General features: G+C 39.4%; 2 protein-coding genes across 5 annotated transcripts; one reads left to right on the plus strand and one right to left on the minus strand.

The window, feature by feature from the left end:
• Positions 1–7,666: 7,666 nt before the first annotated feature.
• Positions 7,667–24,534, minus strand: MITD1 (microtubule interacting and trafficking domain containing 1). 4 transcript variants are annotated; one of them, XR_013967339.1, is made up of 8 exons: positions 24,326–24,489; positions 22,021–22,122; positions 20,092–20,228; positions 19,925–20,011; positions 19,112–19,227; positions 18,153–18,213; positions 16,774–16,959; positions 7,667–8,116 (listed from the first exon to the last, which is right to left on the minus strand). XR_013967339.1 is itself a non-coding variant. In XM_080812614.1 (7 exons), the coding sequence occupies exons 1-7, from the start codon at positions 24,474–24,476 to the stop codon at positions 16,858–16,860; spliced, it is 756 nt and encodes a 251-aa protein (XP_080668740.1). In that variant the 5' UTR covers positions 24,477–24,501; the 3' UTR covers positions 16,106–16,857. The 4 variants fall into 4 exon arrangements, 2 of the variants coding, with proteins under 2 accessions (XP_080668740.1, XP_080668741.1); XR_013967340.1 differs by lacking the exon at positions 7,667–8,116 and adding an exon at positions 13,597–13,802; XM_080812614.1 differs by lacking the exon at positions 7,667–8,116 and having other exon boundaries at positions 16,106–16,959; positions 24,326–24,501.
• On the plus strand, positions 7,856–9,031 carry LIPT1 (lipoyltransferase 1; the record flags this gene model as incomplete). The annotated part of the gene is made up of 1 exon (XM_080812612.1): positions 7,856–9,031. One exon carries the CDS (start codon positions 7,856–7,858, stop codon positions 8,975–8,977), a length of 1,122 nt encoding a protein of 373 aa, XP_080668738.1. The 3' UTR covers positions 8,978–9,031.
• Positions 24,535–24,560: the final 26 nt, after the last annotated feature.

The following is a 24,560-nucleotide window of genomic DNA, read 5'->3' on the forward strand; positions in this document are numbered from 1 at the left end:
TTTCAAAATTACAAAATAGTTATTTTCAAGTGTAACAGTTTATCTTATAGATACTACCATTTTATACTCTCGATATTTAATATAAGAAAAAAGCCTAGTGTTAAAAAAAATTCTTGTTTTATATATATATATATATCAGTTTGCCATTCTTACTGAAATGTCTGGAAGTTTGAAACAGCAGTATTGTCCCAAGTATTGTGAGATGAAATTAAAACCATTTTGTGTCTGCACATATAGTGACCTGAAACTATATTATGTATGTTTTGAACATTTTCCTGTACTTTAGTATTTATTGGCTATTTCTAATGCCCAATTGTGAGTTATCTCCATAATAGTCATAAAAACAAAGATAAAAGGCATCTTCTCTTAGGGGAATCAATATTTTATAAATCAGAAAAACACAAATGTAGTATATTTATAGGGAATATTGAGCTTAGAGCTAAATAAAATTATTGAATGGGACATAAGCCAATTGGATGATGCTTTTATCATTTACAGAACATAATTCTTTGGGAGAGTAAAAAAACTAAATTATTTCATTTGTTCACCTACCCTGGCACTGTGCTTGTTGCTAGAGATATAGTGGTGACTAAAATAGGCACTGCCATCATAATGTTTACTGTCTGTCTGCCAGAGAAGATAGAACATCAGACAGTAATTATATAAGATACAAATTATGATGTGCCATGAAGAAAAAGTAAAATGTCTAGAGGGACAGGACACATAAACTTGATTTTTAATTGTGGGAACTAGGAAGTTTTCTCTAAGGTCATGTCATTTATAGCTTTTGCAGTGAGGTAGTTGTCCAAGTAAGATGATGGTAATGGTCAAGGTCTTGAGAAGTGGAGAGAGTCCTGGTGAAGGTTAGCAGGACAGAATGATGGTTTCAAAGTGAGAAGTGAGGAAAAAGAAAGGAATTCCAGCTAAAAAGGCTATGCATGGAGGTTCTCTGGGGAAAAGACTGAGCTCAGGAGCATGGTTTTGGGACATAACACAGTTTCCAAGGCAAGTAGACAGCTATATGTATGGAATTAAAAATATGAATTTTGAAGTTGTATGTAGAAATGGTATTGAAAGCCTTGGGAATGAATGAGATTGTTTAAGGTGAATGTATAGTGTGAGCTAAAGTCCTGAGGAACTCAAACATTTAGGAGCTGGTCAGCATGGGGTAGCTAGCAAAGAGAACTGAGGACTTGGCAGTGAAATGGTAGAAAACTAAGACAAGGTAATGTCAAGATTGCCCACAGTAGTTGTTACGGTGGAGGTAGTCAACTGAAAGGTCAGACGAGGATGGAAAGGTCCATTGGACCTTAGTTGAAATGTTGCAGTAACCTTAGCAAAAACCACTTTCCTCTTTTTTTTTTTTTTTAACAGGGGCATGTCTCTCATATTTACAGCCTTGTTTTTCATCTCCATGAGTGTCATACAGAACATTTGATAGTCATGTTGGATGCTGAATTTGGGATGACTTTCTTTCATTGTGCTTGATGCCTCCTGCATTGCAGGATGTGAAATACAGTGTCACACTCCAGTCATTGAGACTATAAAAAATGCAAACATTAATTACTCTCATTGAGAACCACTGCTGCTAAGACAACAGAAAATTGGAATCCCCAAATCCAATCTAAGCCATGGTTTTAGCAGCCCGCTCAAGAAGGGAATTCCACAAAGATTTCCTGGAAGAGGTAGAATGGAACAAGCTCAATAAGGACAACAACCTCACTTAGGTATTTTGGGAAAATTCTACAAGTGGTATCTTAAACTGACTACTTTTCAGAGTTTCGTTGTTTCTACTAAGATAGTAAATTCTCCACATTAAAAAGTATACTTCAGCAGAAATAAGGGTGTTAGGAGACTTTAAATCCAACATATCCATAAAATAAGATATCTAAACCTATTATACATGCATTGGTATTGCATCTATTGGTGTTGTCATGATGCTAATAATAAAAGCTTTCATTTTTTGAGCTAGTGTGACTGTCTTAATTGGGACTCCCAGAAGCTACCTGAGACAGGGATTCAGGTGCACATGATTTTTGAGAGTATGCTCTGTAGGAAAAGCATTTAAGGGAGTGAAGACAGCAAGATGGGGCAACATGAAGAGTCAACTAAGGATGAGAGCTTAGATAAATTTTTGGCCTGATCCACAGGTTGCTCTAGAAGGACCAGACAGCACAGTTGTCCCGTTACTCATTTTGAGGCAAAGGGTGGGATGATTGTACCCCCTACTGGTCTGGCCTTGGTTGTCACCACAAAGCCAAAGAGGGAGGCTGGAGGAGCAAGGAGGTGGCATGAATCACTCAGGTGTCTCTGGGCACAAAAGCTCCTACACTCATGGCAGCTGAAGGAGGGAAGCATGGATTAAGGGTAAAGGGGACATGGGCAGGGCACTAACAGTCTTTATTACAGTATCAGACACCTAACATATATTATTTTCCTTTTATTTTGAAACAATGTCAAATTTACAGAAAAGTTGCTAGTTCAAAGACATTTCCCTCTCCCACAACCATTTGAGAATAAGGAGCTGACCTCATTCTTCCTCAACCCTGAATAATTTCTATAATGATTTAAAGAATTTTATTTATTCTTTATTTCTACTTTTACTGAAAATGTAATTGACATGACATTGTATTAGTTTTAGGTGTATAACATAATGATATTTTATATGTATACAATGCAAAACAATTAACATAAGTTAATATCCATCACCACGAGGACTTTAAAGATCTACTCTCAGCACCTTTTAAATATATAAGACAATATTGTATAGACACCATGCTGTACATTAGGTCCCCAGGACCTATTTATCTTATACCTGGAAGTTTATACCTTTGACCACCTTGACCCTTTTCACCCTCATCCCTCCAAAAAGCACTCTTGATGGAATAAGGACAGAAGAAATGTTGGAGTAGGCTGATTATGAATGGGAAGGAAGGAAGTAGATACTGAATGTGCAGCAAGTCCTTGAAGAAGCTCTGCTCTAAAGGGAAGTAGGTGGGATGAAAGGTGGAAAAAGAAGTGAGGTCACTGGAGGATTATGATGAGTCAGAGTTCACATCTGAGCGTCAGTGGGAGAAGGTACCAGTGGAGAAGGTGCAGTAGGAGAGCGGTTAAGAATAACCAAAGGACAAAAGGGGCGCCTGGGTGGCTCAGTGGGTTAAGCCTCTGCCTTCCGCTCAGGTCATGATCTCAGGGTCCTGGGATCAAGCCCTGCATCCAGCTATCTGCTCTGCAGGGAGCCTGCTGCTCTGTCTCTCTCTGCCTACTTGTGATCTCTCTCTGTCAAATAAATAAATAAAAGCTTAAAAAAAAAAAAAAAAGAAAAGAATAACCAAAGGACAAGAGTCTCAGAGCAGAAAGGAGGGAATGGAATTCTTGAAAACCACCCCAGTAGAAAATAGGGGGAAAAAACTACCATCTCAGATTTTAGAGAAATGAAATTTAGGAAAACAATATAAGCAAAGGGAAACAGTTCTGTGTGGCTATTTTTAATAACTAGGAAAATTCCTACTGGGGCTCACTCTGTACACAATTCATTCCATCTGCATAATACAAGGAAGGAGCTCAGAGTGACTTCAATCAAAAGGGTAATGGTAAATGAGGAGCCACTGTGTCTTTATTGTTGCTTTTTAGGGAGACCCGCTCAGAGTCACCAAATTGTGAGCCCTGGATGCTTCTAATTCCAACATGCAAGTCTTGGTAGTTTCTATTCGAACTGAAAATTTTCACTTCTGTGGAAGATTGAAAAAGATGACTCCAAACTATTTGGGCTCCTCTCATTAAGAGGTGGAGTCCACTGCTCCACCCTTTATCTCCGGCCTGACTCTTGCTCTGGACAATAGAATTGTGGCTGCAGTGCCTCTTCCAAGGCTAGACCTGATCTGAGATGTCCCAGCAGCCACTAAGCCTCAATTGCCAAGGGCATGAATATTCAGGCCTATTCTGGACCTTCCAGTTCAGCAACCCTGGTTGAATAAAGCTCGGGTGAAACCATATAAATGTTAGAAATAAGCCGTTTTAAGCTGCTGATGTTTGAGGCAGTTTGTTATGCGGCAATAGTTAACTGAAACTTTGGCTTGCTGGAAGAATTGCCCCCATCTGGCTGAGCAGAAAGTATTTTCTTGCCAGCCGCAGATGGGTAACATTCATTAGCCTGAAAATGTGTGTTTTCTGACCCACTCCTACCAGTTACCATCTCTCCACTGGGGATAGCAGCGTTTATTCCTTTAAATGCAATCTATCTTTTATTTTATTTATTTATTTTTTTAAAGATTTTATTTATTTATTTGACAGTCACAGAGATCACAAGGAGGCAGAGAGGAAGGCAGAGGGAGGGGGAAGCAGACTCCCTGCTGAGCAGAGAGCCCGATGCGGGACTGGATCCCAGGACACTGGGATCATGACCTGAGCCGAAGGCAGCGGCTCAACCCACTGAGCCACCCAGGCGCCCCAAAATGCAATCTATCTTTTAAAACGGATTTCAGTCTCCTCTGCTTCCAGGTGTTGTTACGTGCCCTTTGAACCATGAGCAGATGCGTGAAGACCTGGCTCCAGGCCTCAAGTTCAGTAGGTGTTTGCTGGTGCTGGGGCCTGGAGGGGCCCATGAGCTGACTGCCCCGACTTCCTGGCGCCCTCCCCAGGCCTCGCTCCGCGAGCGCCCTCCCCGCCCCCAAGCTTGACCCAGCCAACCTCCTACCTTCGCCCTGGGTGACCGTTAGCTCTGCGCCGTCACGCGGGGACCTCCATCGGAACGGGGGGCGCTCTGACTTTCCATCCTACCATTGGAACGTGCCCTGCGTCCCCGCCCCTACTCTGGCTTGGCGCCGACCGGGCGGCTTCAAAGGCCCCCCGGGAAACGCGGGCAGCGCCAGCGGGAGCGCGGGGAGCCCGAGAAGAGCGAGGCCAGAGGGGCGCAGCCCCGCCCCGGCTCCCGGCACAGCCCCGCCTCCTCTCGGCGTTTCCGGCTGGCGGCGCTCGCAGCCCGCGGACCGTGGGGTCACACGCGTTCTTCTCCCGCACGAGCCCGCGAGTGACCGTGGGCGCCACCGGAAGCAGCAGGTGGGCGAAGCTGGAAGCAGGGCTCGCGGGGCGCTGGGGCGGGCAGCCTTTTGGGGACGGGTGACGGGGAACGGGGGGGCGTGGGGGGGCATGGGTCCCTAAGGCCGGGTCCCGCGCGCACACCGCCCCGGGCCACGGCTGCCGGTGGTGTCAGTGCCGTGGTTTTCGCTCAGCCCTTGAAAAGACCTAACTTCTCGGTTAGGTACGGCGTATCCCCAACATTGGAGGGTAAAAACCTGAAACGTATTGGGTGCCAGCTCTGTGCATTCCCACCGGGAGCCAAGAAGGCGAAATAGAACAAGCACATGATCGTCGTGAGACTCTGGGTAAATTACATACTGTCAAAGATGGGGCAGAATAACTTAATAAGATGTTTTGAAGTAGCCGGGCCTACCTAGGACGATATATAGGATTGTTATTTTTTGTTTTCTTTTCAGTATTGAAGAAGCATGTTTGGCAATGCAAAGTGGTGGTAGCAAAGTGTCCCCCTAGAACATGGATTGTTCTCTGGGGAAAAACTATAAAATCATTCATTAAATGGTGAGAGTTGACTTAGAGTTGATTTAAAGAAACAGCATTTCTCCAGGCCTTCAAGGCTGGACTATATCCTGACAATTAAAGAAAGATTATCATTCAGCCAGAGGTCTGATCTATTACTGAAGGATTGAATAAAGGAGAGATGCATCTGTCCCAGATGAATCCAAGCCTCCTCTAGGAGAGAGAGGGTATCCTGGCTCTTAACAGGATCTTTCCAGAGCCCAGAAGTTGAGAAGGTGGCTTCTTCAAGGTTCATCCCATCAGACATTGAAGTCCTATAACTCAGTCCTTTTGTTCAGGTTCTGTCTTCACCTACCAAACTTATAAGTTGGCTTATTAGTAGTTCTACAAGAGTATTTGGACAGGCTGATCTGAACTTCCAGCTGAGAGCCTTCAGTTCTCTTAGTAAATTAATAAACTGGCACTTGTTTTTTTTTTTCCAATATCCTTTTGTTTCCCCATTCTTTGTGTGATTCTTTCTTATCCTTCAGGGCTCAGTTGAAATGTTACATTCTCAGGGGGGCCTTTTCGTTTGTGTGTTCAGGTGTCTAGAACAGTTTCTAGCACATAGTAGGTTCTCAGCCTAACTCACTGAGCTCTCTTAGTCTTTACTCAAATGTCACCTTTTTTTTTTTTTAAGATTTTATTTATTTATTTGACACAGAGAGATCACAAGTAGGCAGAGAGGCAGGCAGAAAGAGAGGGGGAAGCAGGCACCCTGCAGAGCAGAGAGCCCAATGTGGGGCTGGATCCCAGGACCCTGAGATCATGACCAGACCTGAAGGCAGAGGCTTTAACCCACTGAGCCACCCAGCTGCCCCAACACCATCATATTTTTTTGAGACTCAATTCAAGTATCATTCTATTAAATCTCTCCTGACCTTTCTAGACACAGAAAATATAAATTGAATTAACTTTTCTGTAGTGTAATTTATCAAAATGTATGAAGAGTGATGAAAATATGAACACTCTTATTTGTGCTTGTCAGACACTACTGAACTACGAAAGATTTTGACCTAGTTTTGAACTTTAGTAACACATTTTATCCCAGTTCTTTATGCTAAAGAAAAATTATGAGAATCCTAAGAAATAGAATTGGAATAGAATGGTTTCTTTACAAACATACTAGTCAAAATACTTATTATAGCTAGTATTTTCAGCCTGTTGCCATCAGCACTGCTAACAAAAATAACATGCAAAGTGTCCAAACATAATGAAATTGTCCATAGCCTTTCCATATAACCTGGATACTCTAATGGCTTCTTCCCCTAAATTCGGGGGGTCTATTCTAATTAAATATTAAACTAAATAAAAGAATTATACTGAAACTGAATTATACTGAGAGTAAACCAAGTCTCAAAATCAAATAGGAATTATTTTTTTAAAGTATTTTAAGGACAAAATTAAAGCTTTCCACAGAGATGTTCATGAATATATCATTGATAACACCAGAAAACTATAAACAACCTAAAATTACAAACTAAGAGACTGATCTGGTAGTAAATTGTGGTATATATGACAATGAGATATTACACATTAAAGCTGATATAAAAATAGCTTTAACATTGAAATAACAGTATGGTTCCAATTTGGGGGTGTGTGTGTTTACACATGCACAGAAAAAAACAGGTACACACCAAAGTGTGAACTGTGGTTATCCACAGAGGGTGGTATTATGGATTCCTTTTATTTTGCTTTTTATATGTATTTTCTCATTTTTCTCAATGAACATGTATTACCTGTGAATTCAAGATAATTTGTTTTACTTTGAGATATTAAATAATGAATTTGCAGATTTATTGTTTAAAAAATCTGTGCCCTTTGTTTCAACTGAAATTATTTGAGGTTTATCTTTGTTTATTTTCATTAAGTACTCTGTTATAGAGTTGCTAAAGACTAAGGATAAAGCTAAAAGACAAGAAAAGTGGCTGGATACTTGGGAAGTTTACCTAAAATGACCAAGAATCAATAGCTAGAAAATAGTTTTTCTTTTTCCCAATCGATGAATTTGTCTTCCACTTTTATTTTTATTTAAGATTTTTTTAAAATTTTTTAAATTTTTTATTTATTTAAGATTTTATTTATTTATTGACAGAACAAGCAGGGGAGCGGCAGAAGGAGAGGGAGAACCAGGCTCCCCACTTATGAGGGAGCCCAATGCGGGACTTGATCCCAAGACCCTGGGATCATGAGCTGAGCCAAAGGCAGATGCTTAACCAACTGAGCCACCCAGGTGCCCAAGTCTTCCATTTTTAAAAGCATGCTGATCCCATTTTCCATGAAGAACTGCTTCCAGTTACTTCGTAACCTCAAGGTCCCAGCAGCTGGGTTTAAAAACAAAGTAAAAAGTGGGCTCATTTTCCAGTCAGTTTCCAGTGATATTTATCAAAATCTGGCTGTAGAAGACTGGATCCATGACCATGTGAATCTAGAAGGCAAGCCGGTTCTTTTCTTGTGGAGAAATTCTCCCTCTGTTGTAATAGGCAGGCATCAGAATCCTTGGCAGGAATGCAACCTTAATCTGATGAGAGAAGAAGGTGTGAAACTGGCTCGGAGAAGAAGTGGAGGAGGAACAGTCTACCATGATATGGGTAATATCAATTTGACTTTTTTTACAACCAAAAAAATGTACGACAGAATGCAGAATCTAAAATTAGTTGTGAGGGCTCTGAATGCTGTCCAACCCCAGCTGGATATACAGGCCACCAAAAGATGTGACCTTTTGCTAGATGGACAGTTTAAAATCTCAGGAACAGCTTCTAAGATTGGCCGGACTACTGCGTATCACCATTGCACTTTATTATGTAGTACCGATAGGACCTCCTTGTCATCTTTGCTGAAGAGCCCTTACCAAGGGATCAGGAGCAATGCCACTGCAAGCATACCTTCCATAGTAAAAAATCTTTTGGAAAAAGATCCCACTCTGACCTGCGAAGTACTCATGAATGCTATTGCAGCAGAGTATGCTGCTTATCATCAAATTGATAATCAGATCAACCTAATAAACCCAACAGATGAGACCCTGTTTCCTGGAATAAATAACAAAGCCAGAGAACTACAGACCTGGGAGTGGATATATGGCAAAACTCCAAAGTTTAGTATAAACACTTCCTTTAATGTATTATATGAACAGTCACACTTGGAAATTAAAATATTTATAGACATAAAGGATGGAAGGATTCAAATCTGTAATATTGAAGCACCTGATCATTGGTTGCCACTGGAAATATGTGACAAATTAAATTCAAATTTTATTGGCAGTAAGTTCTGCCCAAATGAAATTACTATGCTAACAAATATTTTACATAGAACATGTCCAGAAGATGATGAACTACACAATAGATGGAATATTCTCTGTGAAAAAATTAAGGGAATAATGTGATTCCAAATAAATTTCTTAATATTAACAATTTTATGAGAAAATAAAATGTTTAAGGTACATTGTGTGTCTTTTTTTAAAAAGTAATCTCTACACCCAACATGGGGCTTGAACTCACAACCCTGATCAAGAGATCAAGAGTCATATGCTCTACCAACTGAGCCAGCCAGGCACCCTCATCGTATGTCTCTTTAAAAAGACTTGGTCTCTTTCAGTGACTATTCGCTGTTAGGAATTGTCACCTAGTCTGTGTTTTCTTAAGTCCTCTTTTTTCAATGACTTTTTTTTCACCTAGCACACATATATCTGCTCCTTTTTCTGTTACCATCATGGGGGTGTATATGATACTCAACACTATGATCTCTGAGTTAGTTCTTTTTTTTACCTCTAAGGAATATAACCCAGGCTTCTTGTCACCTCTGATAATTTAAACTCTAAAATTCTTCCTTTTAATTATACGGTTGACCCTTGAATAGTGGGTTTGAACTGCATGGTTTCAATTACATGTAGATGTTTTACAGTACTATAAATGTATTTTCTCTTACGATTTTTTAAAAAGATTTTATTTATTTGAGAGAGAGAGATCACAAGTAGGCAGAGGGGCAGGCAGAGAGAGGCGGGGAAGCAGGCTCCCTGCCGAGCAGAGAGCCCGACACGGGGCTCAATCCCAGGACCTGAGATCATGACCCAAGCTGAAGGCAGAGGCTCAACCCACTGAGCCACCCAGGTGCCCCCACTTATGATTTTTTAAAAAATATTTTATTTATCTGAGAGAGAGAGAGAGAGCATAAGCAGGGGGAGAGGTAGAGTGAGAGGGAGAAGCAGGATCCCCACAGAGCAGGGAGCCCAATGTGGGACTCAATCCCAGGACCCTGAGATCATGACCCGAGCCAAAGGCAGACGCCCACCCGACTGAGATACCCAGGGGCCCCTCTCTTATGAATTTTAAGTAACATTTTTTCTAGCTTCATTGTAAGAATACAGTATATAATACATACAAAATATGTCTTGATGGTTACTAGTCAGGCTGCTGTTCAGTAGGCTACTAGTTACGTTTTGGGGGAGTCAAAGTTTTATGTGGATTTTCAACTGTGCCATGGTCAGCACCTCTAACCCCCACATTATTCAAGTATCAGCTGTACTTTCTCATCCACTGTCCTCTCCCGTTAAATTAAACCCATTGCACTTTTCTAAGCCCTTAACCCTCAAAATCTCTGGCTTCATCTCCCTTCCTATCCAACCCTGAATTCTTTCAAGTATACTGTCTTATCTTACCAGCATTCTCATTTGCTTTTCTCTCTTGACCTACAATGGCCTTTGTTTTATTATTATTCCATCAGCTGAATTTTTACTCCTGTTATACCCAGATGGCAGGCAATGGTGGAAGAAAATTCATATAATCATGCAAATTAACCCAATTTCATATTTATATTTATCCTTTATTGGTGTCAGATTCAGTTCCTCTCCATTGACTCCCTCATGTTTCAGAGGCCTTATTCATAAGTGTTTCCACTTAAACTCAGAACTCCACTCCTCTTGTCACAAACCTTGACTCATAATTTGACAATGGAAGCCTTCATAAATGAGCTCCTTCTGCACCCCATTTCCTCTCAACATTTCTCATTAGTTCTCAAATAACACCTTTCCCTTAAAGCTAGTTGTACCTGGATCTTTGTCCTTTCCAACCTTTTTGGGCCTTCTACTATTAAATGTTTATCTTTTTTATCTTACGTTTTCGGTCTCCACTTACTGGATCCTCACACATAGTGAATGAACATGCTCATGTCTCCTCTCCCCAAAATCCTTGCTTAAGGTTTTGTTGTATCTCTACATCTTCTCATTGCCAAATTTCTTCAAGGAGTAACATCGCCGACAACCACTTTGTGTTTCTATAGTTCACTCACATACTCCTCTGACTTCTACAGTATTTAATGTGTGTTTTCTGAATGCTTACTATGTGCCAGGTACTTTGTAGTTGTTGGATGTTCATTGTGAGTGAAAGAGACTTACTGAGCTCAGGAATCGACAATTTATATATCAAACTCCTTAAAAACTAGAGTAAAAAAATATGTTTTATATAATGTACTAGCACAGATATTATCTATACCTAACAAGTTTTACAATGCAATGCTTATCCTATGCTATTTACTTACTTGACATTTTATATTTGGTTTTATTTCACCTTTTAAAAATGATTTTATCACCATTAATAGGTCAAGCCTGGAGTTTAAAAAAAAATGAGCCTAACACAAACAAATCAGTATATAATTATAAGGCAAGAAAAGCCCAGGTAGTTAAAACAGACAATAATAGGGGCTACCTAGCTAGAGCTATCAGGGAGAGGACATTGAAATGGAGACCTGAAGAATGAGAAGCAGCCAAGCAGAGTGGAATGGGGAGGAGAGCATTCCCAGTTTTGTCAGTTATTTATTGCCTCTTAACAAACCACTCCAAAACTTAGTGGCTTAAAACAACATTTTTATTCACGAATCTACAATTTGAGCTTTCATGGGGATAGTGCGTATGATCCAGTGGCATGGGCTAGGACAGCCTAAAGAGCTGGAAATACCTGTTTCAAGATGGCTCACATGGCTGGCAAGTTGGTGCTGGCAGTTGCCTGGGAGCTCAGCTGGACCTATAGGTTGAGGGCTTCAATTCCTTTCCACTTGGGCCTAATCAAGGCTGCCTGAACTTCCTCACAGCATGGTAGCTGGATTCCCAGAACAAGTGACTCAAGAAAGCCTAACAGAAACGATTTCCTTTTATATCTTATCTTGGAAGCAACTTGTATAGTCTCACATGCACCCAAATCCAAGAGGAGAGAAGATCGATAACTACCTCTTCAGGGGAGGAATGTCAAAGTCATTATAAAAATTACTACTGGGTCTGAGAGATCTTATTGCAAACATTTTTCTAAAGTATACTCTACCACACAACAGAATTCAGAGAGCCCTAAAGCAGGTAAAAGGTAATTGCAAAGGAAGTATAAGCAAATTGAAGTGTGAGAACAAGGGGGAGAATGGAGCAAGATGAGGATGGAGAGAAAAGAGACCAGATCATGTAGGGACAGATAGCTCAAGGTAGACATAGATCTTATTTTAAGTGCAATGATACTGCAGTTGTTACAGACTCTTCCATCTGCCCTGTGGAGAATGGATTGGAGGAAGACAAGACAGGAAGGAGAAAGCCTTTTGGGAGACTACTGCAGGAATCCCAGCAGAGGTAATGCTGGCAGTATCCGTGGAGAGATGCTGACATTGTGTTAAGCCTTTGTCAAAAATTAAGGATGACTTCCATTTTCAGGACAAGGTTTCATTCTGATTTCTTTTAAAGGGAAACAATAAAGCAGTGTATATTAGTTTGCTAGGGCTGCCATAACAAAATACCACAAATTATGTGGCTTAAACAATAAAAATGTATTTTCTCACAGTTCTGGAGGCCGGGAAGTCCAAGATCAAAGTGCTGAATGGGTTTGGTGTCTCCTGTGGCCTCTCTCCTTGGCCTGCAGATAGCTGCCTTCTTGCTGTATCCTCACATGGTCTTTCTGTTATCAGACAGGGAGCCAGTTCCAAACTCACCGCTCCAAAGGCAATACTCAAGAGGTAAGTCTTGGTGGAAAAGTAAAGGTTGCTTTATTGAAGAAGTTGGCAACGTGGAAAAATGGGAGATTAACGTCTCAAAGACCATCTTTCCTGTCTAGGGGAAATACATTTTTAAAAGGGAAGGTGCAGGAAATGGTGAGGGGTGCTATGTGCAGGAGAAGCTGGTGCTCAGCAGTTAATCATCGGTCCTCTAAAAATCTTACAGAATCCTCTGCTCTACCAATAGTCAAGGCTCCTAAGTGTTTCTCAGTAAAGGATGCCCCTGCAGCCCAACGAGCCATATCCTGGCAAGGCAGTATGGACTCCTCCCCCTGTACCAGGAATCAAGGCTCCCATATGTCTCTTACTGAGGATGCCCTGGTCAGTGGTGGCTATTTTTGAGTGTGGTCAAGCCTTATCTTCTGGAAAGTCTGGTTCTTTGTTCCTCAGGTTCCTCAGTGTGCAGGATCTTAAAGGAAGTAGGTTAGTACTGCTATAAACTGGGATTTAGGACAACAAGCAAGAAGCGCATAAGCTTGAAGCACATTAACCTTTAACACCAACTGGGGTGCTGTTAGGTTTCCTCTGAGCGTGCACATCTGTGTCAAAATTTCCACTTCTTATAAGGACACCAATCTTACTGGATTAGGGTCCACTCTAAAGACATCATTTTAACTATAACTCTTTGAAGACCTTATCTCCAAATACAGTTACATTCTAAGGTACTGGGGGTTAGGATTTTAACACGTGAATCTAGCTCTTATGAGCTCTTTTCTTGTAACTGAGTGGATCCACATCTCACCCTTTTTTTTTTATGAAGAAGGGGAGGGATAGGAGTAGACACACAGGGTTTTGCCTGTAACTGGTTCTCTCAGTGTGGGAGTAGAATAAGTGAAGAGGATTTTACTTTTCAAGGGGCTCCTGGGACAAACATAATTGGCAGTCTAACCATTCTTCATTTGAGTTAGGTTTCATAGGCAGGTCCTTCTGTTCTTCTCCAGCAATACTAAATAGCAAATAAACAATTCTGAAGAGATTTCTCATGGGCATATTTTTTATGCATTACATTTGCTGCAACATGTTAAAATTGCTTTCCAAGAAAGGCATAAAAACCTGGTATGATGTGCTTTGGGGCAATAAAGCATTCATGCTTTTCTGATATCATTTGTTTCTTAAAAGCGAGGATATCATCAGGTGAAAGGTGAAAGAGGCTTCAAGTTCCAAAAGGGAAATTTAACAAACATCACCTGGAATAGAAAAGGTATGTTTTGCAGTGAGAGTCCACAGAATTTTCTGATTGCTTCCATATGAGGATAAAGGAGATGAGGAATCAAGAACGATTCCTAGATTTCTTATTTGAGCAACTGGATGGATGCTCCCATCCCATTCCCAGTGGGGGAATGTGTTTCTAAAGTTTGGTTGCAGCATCCTGTATTTGAAATGACTGTGTGCTTCTGAAATGCCAGAAGAAATGCCAAATAGGCAGCTGAATTTATAGGATCACAGCTCCAAGGAAAGTTTTGGCTTAATTTATATATTTAGGTGACAGCATATACATAGTATTTTAAGTCATGAAAATGGATACTTGTGAACCTTTATATTCATCTTAAAGCATAAGTGTTTGGCACCTGAGTCCCCTCACTCTTTGAGGAATTCTCCAACTTAAAAAACCTTACTGCAAGGCAGAACCCACCTGTTGGAGACGTCAAGAGGATGTGACTGCAGTTGACCCCTGAACTGGATATGGGCAATCAGAGGCTCTTTACACCCTCCCCATCCTTGGAATGTGTGTTCTGCCCAGTGCTCCCACACTAGAAGCCACTTCATGGACTCAGCTTTGAGAGAATAATATGTTACTGAGACTATCCAGATTGTGTATGTGACTTGTATCCCATCAAGGCCTCCATGAACTCTTGAGCACCTCTCCACGGCATGTGCAGAGATTACTTATCTTGTAGCCACCCAAGACAAGCCTCATTTGTAAGTTCCATTGCTTATTAAATCCCACCTACCAATCTGGAGTGGTCTGCCTCTTTCTTCAGTCTCTCCTTTCCCTGAGTGTATGGATGCCAGTTTTGAATTTCACCTGGGGAACTCCAGAGGTTGAAAACCAACAACACTCCCCTCTATGGAAACTGAGATTTTCACTGTACTCTCTTCCTAAGCCTCTTTTGAATCTAGGGTGATGGTACATGACTTAGACCAATCTGATGTACTTGCTTCAGACTCTGAATGGAACATGATGAAGTGAACCTGGGGTGGGGAAAACCCTTCTCTGGCAGTAGTACCAGGGCCTGAATTTCTGGGGTAGAGGTGCTAAGCATGGCAGCGTTTAAGTGCCCAATAATTTAAGTGATAGAAGTGGTAATATGGCTACTTAAAGTTCAGGCTACCTTGGGGTCAGCAGTGGTACCAACAATTAGTTCTGTGATGTGATTCTAGATACGGGTTTTTTCACTGCAGAACTTCCAAGGCCCAGTCTGTACCTCTTGGGGTGATGGTCGGAAATACCCACTATCTTTATAATCTCTTTTTTGCTTGCATCAGGTAAGAGCAGTTTCTGTGGCTTTTCAATAAGAAATTACTGGTATAATCACATGAGGGAGAGTGTAATTTAAAAAAAAAAGTGGCTCTACTTAATACCTAATTTAGGAGAATACCAATACTTAAAAGATAGGATGGAGGAGAAGGAAAGCATGTTTCATGGAATTTAAGAACTTTAAGAAGGGAGTGGCCAATTGGGTCAAATACTCCTGAAAGTTCAAGTAATATGAAGGTTAGGACATACCCACCAGATATGGTAATAATGGAAGTCATTGGTGACCTTGACAAGAGGAATTTCAGTGGAATGATTGGGTAGCCTGGTTAAAGTGCACTGAAGTACTAATACGTGGTAAGGAAATGGGAAAAAATTGTATAGAGAACTTTAGGGAGTTTGTTCACAAAGAACAAAGAATTAGGGTGGGTGGTATCTTGGCTGGGCAGGTCTGTACTGGCAGAAACAATGCAGCAGAGAGGAAAAGATTGCTCAAAGGGCAAAGTCCTTGGTAAGGCTAAGGGAGGCAAGATTGAATTCACTTCTGGAAAATCTGGCTATCTTCCTTATATATCAGTACTATTAACCCTTTCTCTATATGCTATAAATTTGATGTCATCATAACTTTTTATGGTTCTCAAGTTTTCAATATTTACATGATCAAATCTTTTGCCTTTTCCTTTCCTTGATAATTCCTCGGTTTTGTGTTATACTTAGTATATTTAGTGGAGCGTTAACTTTTTTTTCAGGGCACCTGGATGGCTCAGTCAATTAAGCATCTGCCTTGGGTCAGGTCATGATCCCAGAGTCCTGGGATGGAGTCCCACATCAGGCTCCCTGCTCAGCAGGGAGCCTGCTTTTCCCTCTATATCTCTGCCCTTGTGATCTGTCTCTCTCTCTCTCATGTTCTCTTTCTCCCAAATAGATAAAATCTTAGGGAAAAAAAATTTTTTTTCATTTAATTAGCTCTTTAACAGAATAACCTCTATGTGAGGTAGAGATCTAATGTTTTTTCCCAAACATTTATTGAATAGTCTACTTTACCCCACTAATATGAATCATACCTTTGTTGTGCATTAAGGACCCATATACACATTTACTTTCTCTCTCAGGTGTTTCTAGACTCTTTACTCTACCCCACTGATCTGTCCATTCTTATGCCCATACTTTAAAAAAATATATTATAACTTTTTGTCTCTAGGCTCATCAAACAAGTCTCCTAGTGTTAGTCTCTTTGTCATTTAATTTACAAATTAGGAAGAAATAACATCTTATTAAGCCTTCCCATTCAAGAATATAATTGTCTTTCCTAGTTCTCTTTTACATTCTTCTATAAAGTTTACAGTTTTCTCATACAGTTCTTGCACATTTCTTGATGTATTTAATAAGTAACTTGCATATGGTAGTCTTCTAATGTTTTAATTGGATCTGGGGATAGATTTCAAATATCTAGAATAATGGATGCATTATTGCTTTATCCATTACTATAAATAATGAATAGGTGCCCTTCCTTAAATATCAGTACCTCTTAGGCAGTATCCCTATGTGGGCTGGTTAACCCAAAGTTAATTTCATAAGGTTGTGGACTGCTGAATCTCTATAGCGATAGATTCACATGCTCTAGAAGAAATCAGAGTGGTTATTTTAACATAAAAAGGAGGAGGTCTAATACATGTTCTCACCTGAATGAAAAGCCCTTCTACTTCCACATCCTGATGGGTACCTGGCAAAATAAGCTACAACACTTTGCAGAAAGTAACTTCTGATTAAGTCCAACACTTGCTCTCCTGAGACCCTGAATTTCCATATGAAAAAGCTTGACAAACTGGCTTGAGACTTTTCAGGTTCAGCATTATCAGCACCTGAACCTGAAAACATTAAACAAAAACATTAGGAACTTTTCTGGAATCCCTTGTTGGTCTTTTATGTCAACTCAGTCAGGTGACTGCTGGCTCCCAGAGGTAAAACATAAACCTGGTGTCCAAGTCACCCAGGACCACTCTGCCTGACCTTATTCCCATGGCTTCTACCTGGCTTTGGTCCTCCACACTATTTAATCTTGAAGGTAATCTTCAGTCTTCTCCAGATATGATGTTTATATGCATGTATTCCCCAACACGAGTACTTCTATTTCCTTCCACAGACTGGCTTAGCTTATTCTTTAAGCTTCTGGACTGCCCGTTACTTCTACCTTTATCCCCAATCCCAGCCTATCTCCATGGAACCTAGTCCTCATCCCCAACCAGTCAACTGGCATCTGGATGGATAAGCTTACCCAGAACAGTTGATTATAAGCTGCAAAGCTTTACAAATGTGCCAACCAAGGCTGAATAAACTACAAAATGTATCTGCGTAACTAAGCAGATTGATTTGCCTTTATGGAGTAAGGTGATACCGGATAAATGAATGTTGGTGAATTTCTAACAGGGACACATAATTGTAATAAAATTAACATTTTTTTCCTGGTTATTAGACCCACAAGCCCATCTGACTCTTAAAAGAATACTCTAATCCATGATTTTTCCTCCTAGATGCTAAATTCCCTGGGCAAGATTAACATCCAATTCATTTCATAATTGGTGCTCATTATTTATTGATTCATTCTCCAACAGTCAAATAAGAGAAAAGCTAGTAAAATGTTCAAATTAACCTTGTGACTGGAAAATGCTGTAAATCTACTGAATAATGTATTTATAAAAATATTTAGGATTGGTTACATAACTGAAAAATGGATCCATAAATTAGTAGAAATGTAAAAATTTATTGTTAAATTCATAATTATAGGAATGATCTGTCCAAAGTAACAAAATCAATATTCGCTTAAAATAGAAATATATAATGCAAATTAAGCTGCTACCCATCATATTTTTTTTGTGTGCTTATTATGAAAAATGTCCACTGTTGTTTCATGACATGGTCTTAAATCAAAATCACAATATCCAAGGGAAAAACGACTCTAAGAAGAGAAGAAAAGAGTTTTTTTTTAAATTAAAAATACCCACAGCCATGTTGTTAAAATGATACAAAAAGAGTATAACATACTCGTAAGACTATGTCCTACCTGTGGTTTCTTAAAATAGTCAAGTCCCCTTCCAATCTTAATCATCCATCCATTATTAAACCTATTAAAATAGTATACAGTATTATATTCCAGATATTTAGGTCAGACAGTTATCAAAGGTGTAGTGTAGCAAGCACCAGCAACATTTCCTCCTAACAAAGAAAATCACTTTCTGCAGTGCTATGAGTTGAACCAAACCAGGGGTTACTCATGGGCTATGTCTACAATGAAATAAAAATATCCAAAGAAACCATTAATTGATTTGATTAGCCAGTAACAAGTGTGACAATTCAATTAAATCTTACTTTGAATTTCAGATTTCTGACAAAACCTTCCTGTTTTGCTATGTGTATTCAGGCAGACTATGGTGTTACAGGGGTTCCCCTACCTAGAGATGGAGGACATAAGCAAGAAGAGCTCTGGATCCCGACCTCTGCTTCAACCACAGCACTGCATTTTCACCTGCTCTGCATTTAGGTTGTGCTTAAGTTTTCATTAAAACTAAGGGTGCAGTTACTGTAAACGTATGAAAGCCACTGTGCTAAACAGAGGAACACACTACTAAAATACATGCATATACTGTTTCCTTCTAGACACTGTCGCATACTATCACACCTATGAGATTATTTAATAAACTGTAAGAATACTAAAATCATAATATTAAATATTATCACCAGAAAATTATTCCAATACCATAACACTATGTACTTGAATAGAAAAGTACTTCCTCTTCTCACATGAAATAGAACACGTAAACTTTATTCCATTATGAATTCCATTATGAACTCAGACATAATAAGCCAGATTTTTTTTTCTCAAAAGTAAAAAGATACTAAAATTGAGCTTTACTTAGAATTTTAATAAACTGAATATTTATATACAATTATATAAATGTATTAAAATAAATAAAAATGAGTATTTTCAACAGCATAAAAATTAAAATATTGGTATACACTAACCTAATTTCTCGGTCATGAACTGAAGAAGAATATTCTATTTCCAACAGCACCCCATGATTCTGGAGTGACTCTTTTATTTCTTGCAGACCACTACTTTGCTGCTGTTTCCCACTACCCTGTTAATAGGAAAAATACAATTTTCTGTTCAGTTACTAGTATTTTAAATTATTATTAAGCTGTGCAATGTGTATCATGGATGAATTAAAATGGGAAAGATCCTATACTAGTTTCAAAGTCTATTAACCAGAGTATGAAGCAGTTTAATAGCACTTGTTTTTATGAAAATGTTTTTTTCTAACATGTACATAACACAATTCTGTCCTTTCTCCTAAAATGTGTTTTAGTAATGCTGTTTAGTTATTCAGATGGGGCTGCTTTCTTTTCAAATTAATCCTAGGAATCTGGTTTATTTAGAAGCATTCCTATTTAAGTAAAAATCAAGATGGAAATGCTCACTATCATGCTATGATCCACCCAAAGGCCAATACAATAAATCAAGAAAAAGAGATACAATCAGTGGTAAAGAAGAGACAAAATTACCTATAGTGCAGGCATGTGATCATCTCCTGGTACATATAAGAGACTAAACTGATGAGCTACTTGAATCTGAGAGTTTAGCAAAGTGGCCAAACCAAGGTAAAACAAAATCAGAAAAAAATCAACAATATTTCTTGGCAGGTATTTCAGGCCTTTGTTAGATAATTCCCAAAGAAATAGTTCTAGCTGAAGTGTGTCCACATTTTCCTTGCTCAAACTACATCTCGTAACTGAATAAAGTTAACGAAGAAAGAGTAAATGCTTCCAGATACCTACTTCATCCAGAGAGGTGAGAAGATGAATAGTTTTTACTTTACATGGTTTCTTAATAAGCATCTCACAAAATCGAAGAAAGTTATATAGCTGAAAGACATTGGGATAAGTTATTACTAACTCATACATTTTAAATAACATTTCATCATATTTTTGTACACTTCACTTACCTGATGAATCTGTCTAATATAAGGATCTTGTATCCAAACTTCTGTAACTGTTTCATTAAGGTATTTTTGAAAAAGCGACTCATAACTGAAACCTGTTGAATTCTCTTCTATTTTAATCTGCTCGTGATATTTTCCATCTACAAAATAATTGTTTCAATAATAATTTCAAATAATAAAACAATAATAAAGTTCAATAATAAAATAATAATAAAATCAGCGACCATTTATTTTCTTTTTACACATATTTACATACAGTGATTAATCAGGATCAGGTACAAGTTCATTTTCTTAACTTCTCCACTCAGCAAACATATCTGAATACCTACTACAGATATACGAGGGATAACAGAAGATGCTATACACAGAGATAAATAAGGCAAACAATTCCCTAAGTGACTTCTATCTTCATGGAGGCCAAGTAGGAAAGTTCCAGAAATTTCCTGGAACATGTTCTTGAGTTGAATCCTATAGACCAGGCAGTTGATTCAAGAGAAGCCTAGATGTATGATAGCTTACATTCTGTCACCGTGAGGAGAACCATAAGCTAGAACTCGGGGGCTACCTTGTCCTCTTCAGATTTAAGTCTTTTTATATCCTCAATTTAATAGTTAAAGTATGAAACATGTAAATGCAGTATTATATGGAATTTAGAAATCTTTCTTAGAACTTACAGAGAATATTTTAAGCAGAAATTTATAGCACTTCTTAACAACCCAAGCCAATGACTAATCCTAGTCATTGGATCAGTAAAATAGTAAATAGATAAAATAGATAAATAAAATAGATCAGTAAAATAGTAAAATAGTTCCATTGTTTTTTCCTTCCAAATGAATAATTATTAATTCATTATCACAGATCCTTAAGATTTTTTTTAACAATATGACCCCTAATGGCAGTTCCTAATTTATATGATGGTTGCATATTTAAAGTTTATTTAAAAACCAGAAGTTTGGATTCTGTTCCTAATGTTTCCACAAATATAATATTAGCAACTATGCATCAGTTTTCAAGCCAATGTATTCAAAACACAATGCTGATGGTACTATATTTCACCCATGTTCTAAAAGGAAATTTCATTGTACATTTCAATTTAGGGTGAAGAAAACACTATTTTATTCCAACCCAACAGAGGAGCTTGGGGAGGGGGATACCCATGGTATGGGCTCATATAGAATACTAGGAAGGTGGGGGGGTGCTGTATAAGGACAGTGAAGAAGAGAAGCTGAGGGCTGGAGTCACTAATGTGTTTTTTTTTTTTTTAATGGATCTTTTGAAGATTTTACTTACTTATTTATTTATTTAGAGCAGGGTGCGGGGAGAGGCAGAGGGAGAGAGAATCTTAAGCAGACTCTATGCTGTCTGTGCACAGAGCCCAACACAGGGCTCAATCTCACAACCCTGAGATCAAGACCTGAGCTGCAACCAAGAATAAGACTACTAAGTAGGGAAGGACACCTACGGCACCTCTAGTCATTAGGAATACTTAACTCCTGAAATGTTTTGATTCACAGCAAAAACCTGAAGAGGTTCCAGGAGTTTCTTTAGCTACTTCAACATTTTGGTCCTTTTCTAAAGGGAAATACAAATAAAATACAGGATTTACATTCCCTATTTCTGTGCAGTATTCTTTCAACTGCAGTTCACACTAAGCTTCATGGGGATCTGTGAATTCCTTAAAACAGCATGCAGAGTTTGCAGTATGTATAGCTCTCATCAGATTCTCAACAAGGTATGTGAAAACCACCCTCCCCCGGGATCCCCCCAAAATAGTTAAGAATAGATTATGTATAGGGAAGTGGAAATGCAGAGTAAACCTCTAGGCTTAAACGGTCCAGACCACAAAGAGTTCCAAAAAGAGCAAGAAACAAGGCAGGAAATGGGCTTTGTCGCAATAGCTTATAGACACATTCTGTAAATCAGCCTCTTTACCTTCTTTTTCTTGATCCAAGTATTTCTTCACTATTTCTGCTCTATCCATGTAGCCAGTAATTTGCTTTCTGAGATTAGATTTCTTTGTGTCATCTTTGGTACCTACAAATTAAAAAATACATTCTCAAATTTCCAAAGGGTTTTTCTAGTTAGTACAGGCATTATTTCCAGTTTCTCAAGTCTTCTACAAATTTCCTATCCTTAGACATGGTTTGCTTCAGTCCTAAAATGCACAAATGGGCTCAAATTTGCCCAGATCACACAAGACCTTCATTTTTTACACTAAGCCTCTGAAACAGCTTTATATAGGAGTGGAGATTCTGAAATTGTGACTCACTGGCAGGGACCCCAAACTTGGAAAGGTGACAAAGGGGGCTTATTACATGTCAAACCTGATCTGAGAACTATTTTGTCTAATCAACCACAAGCCTGAAATCTTAGCATATCAAAACACAGCAAACAATATCTATCTTTCTTCCACAAAACCAGCTTCTCTTTCAGACTTCCCCATCATAGTTTATGTTCAATCATTTTCCCAGCCACCCCAAAAATGTAAGGTATTTTTAAAATATACATTATCAATAAAATCTTACCCCAAGCCCCACCCCCCAAAACCCAGTCACCAACTCACTTCTAGTTTCTTCATTCCATCCTTTTGATATTGCTTATATTTTCCATAATAATTTCATTTTTAAACTCCCATCAGTTTATTCTCTATAGTTACGAGTCTGTTTCTTGGTTTGCCTCCCTCTTTTTTCGTTTTCTTTTGCTTGTTTCTTAAATTCCACATAGCATCAGCAGAGCACACTGCTGCAAAACTGTGATTCTCCTGATTCAGATTCCCAGAGTGCCAGAACTTGAGCAGTGTTCCAACAGACAATCCTAAAACACCAGAACTTTAGCAGGGCTCCACCTGACCAACATGGTACACTGTCTTTTTGGCAGTCAGTATACCTGAGTCTTTAAAACTCTGGGCTCCAATTGTGACCCAACTAATTGTGGTGGAACTGAAAAGCTTAATGTTATGCTGCAAATGAGGATAACATCACCTCCTACTTTATAGGACAATTGTAGGGATGAAACAAGATCATGATTTTGATGTAGTCGGCACAGTGCCACCACTCAGCACTTATAAATGATAATTACTCTTATCATCACCATCATTATCATCATCAAATGGGCTTTCCCAAAGCAGTTTTATAGTTCTTTTTTTTTGTAGGATTTTGAGAGAGTATGGGCACGCAGGAGTGGGGGGAGGGGCAGAAGGAGAAGGAGAAGCAGAGTCTCAGCTAGCTGAGTGTGGAATCCAGTGGGCTGCTCTATCTCAGAACCCCAATATCATGACCTGAGCTGAAGTCAGACGCTTAACCAACTGAGTCACCCAGACACCCCTGTAGTTTCACAGATCTGACCAAAGCACCCCACTCTCTGCTGTCTTTTCAAAGCTTCTGTAACACTTAAGCTAAAAGGCACAATGGGGAGATCTTGGGCCAGACTGGAAGCCCCAGAGGGTGTGGAGCAGAGGTCAGTCTAAAATCAGTTTAATACCTAATTACTGGGTGTCTACTACAGGCCAGGGATTGTACTAGCTGTTAATGGTTGTTTGGGTACTTCTCAAAATTGAATAATTACGGGACAGATAAAGTCTCGCTGCCCCACCCACAATCCTATGCATTTCTCCCACTGAAATTCAGTACACACGTTTCTTACAAATGTTTTTTCTTTTACCGCTACATGATTTTATTTTTGTTTACTTCTAATCAAAATGTCTAAACAGAAAAGTAATCATAGTGTAATGAACACCCTTATTACCCATCATGTAGATTTGGGTGGCATTTTGCCACATTTGCTCCAACTGAGTTGTTGTTGTTTTTTTCCTTAAAATTAAATTCAGCCATCATGACAAATTCTTCCCAGGACACTTCAGTCTACATCTCTAAAAACCAAAGACAGTTTTCAAAAATACCATAGTGCTTAACAAAGTCAGTAATTTGAGTGTTACCCAATCCATACTGAAACTTTCCAAACTGATCCAAAAATGTCTTTTACATTTTGCTCAAAACTAGTCCTATGAAAGTTTATATATTACATTTTATTCTGTCTCTCAAAAATCTAAAGTACTGTCCCTTTTTTGATGACATCAATCTATTAAAGATATAAAAGAAACCAGTCCACTTGTTCTGTAGAATATCCACCTTCTGTATTTGCTTCCTTTCACAGAAGGATCTTTAACTTTCACTCCGCCCCAGATACAGCGGGATCCAGTTCCTTTCTTCTAATCCTCTCTCCACGGCTCCCTGCTCACCTCTCAGAACCTGCATGAGCAGGTCTATCCCCTCTTGGTAACAAACCAGAGCCTGCTGGTACCGGGACTCCGAGTCTAGCTCCACCGCCCGCTTTAACACGGTGAACGCAGCCACGCTCTGGGTATCCACCTCTCTCCCGGACTTCGCCATAGCTCCGAAACTCTCCCCCGCCCCCAAACCCGAGCCAGCCGGTCGCGCTTCCGGGGGCGAGCACGTGACACCAGTGCGCCTGCG

This window comes from Martes martes, assembly GCF_963455335.1.
Source record: "Martes martes genome assembly, chromosome: 9".
NCBI lineage: Eukaryota > Metazoa > Chordata > Mammalia > Carnivora > Mustelidae > Martes > Martes martes.

Bases quoted from the DNA above. Each gene is read 5' to 3' on its own strand.
- MITD1 (XM_080812614.1), bottom strand. From the start codon at position 24,476: ATGGCGAAGTCCGGGAGAGAGGTGGATACCCAGAGCGTGGCTGCGTTC. The intron at 18,214-19,111 runs GTTAGTGTATAC...CTATTTTAATAG, and splicing joins GTTCATGACCGAGAAATTAG to GTTTAATAATGGATGGATGA. The intron at 16,960-18,152 runs GTAGGACATAGT...TAATGTTTTCAG, and splicing joins ACTATTTTAAGAAACCACAG to GTTCAGGTGCTGATAATGCT.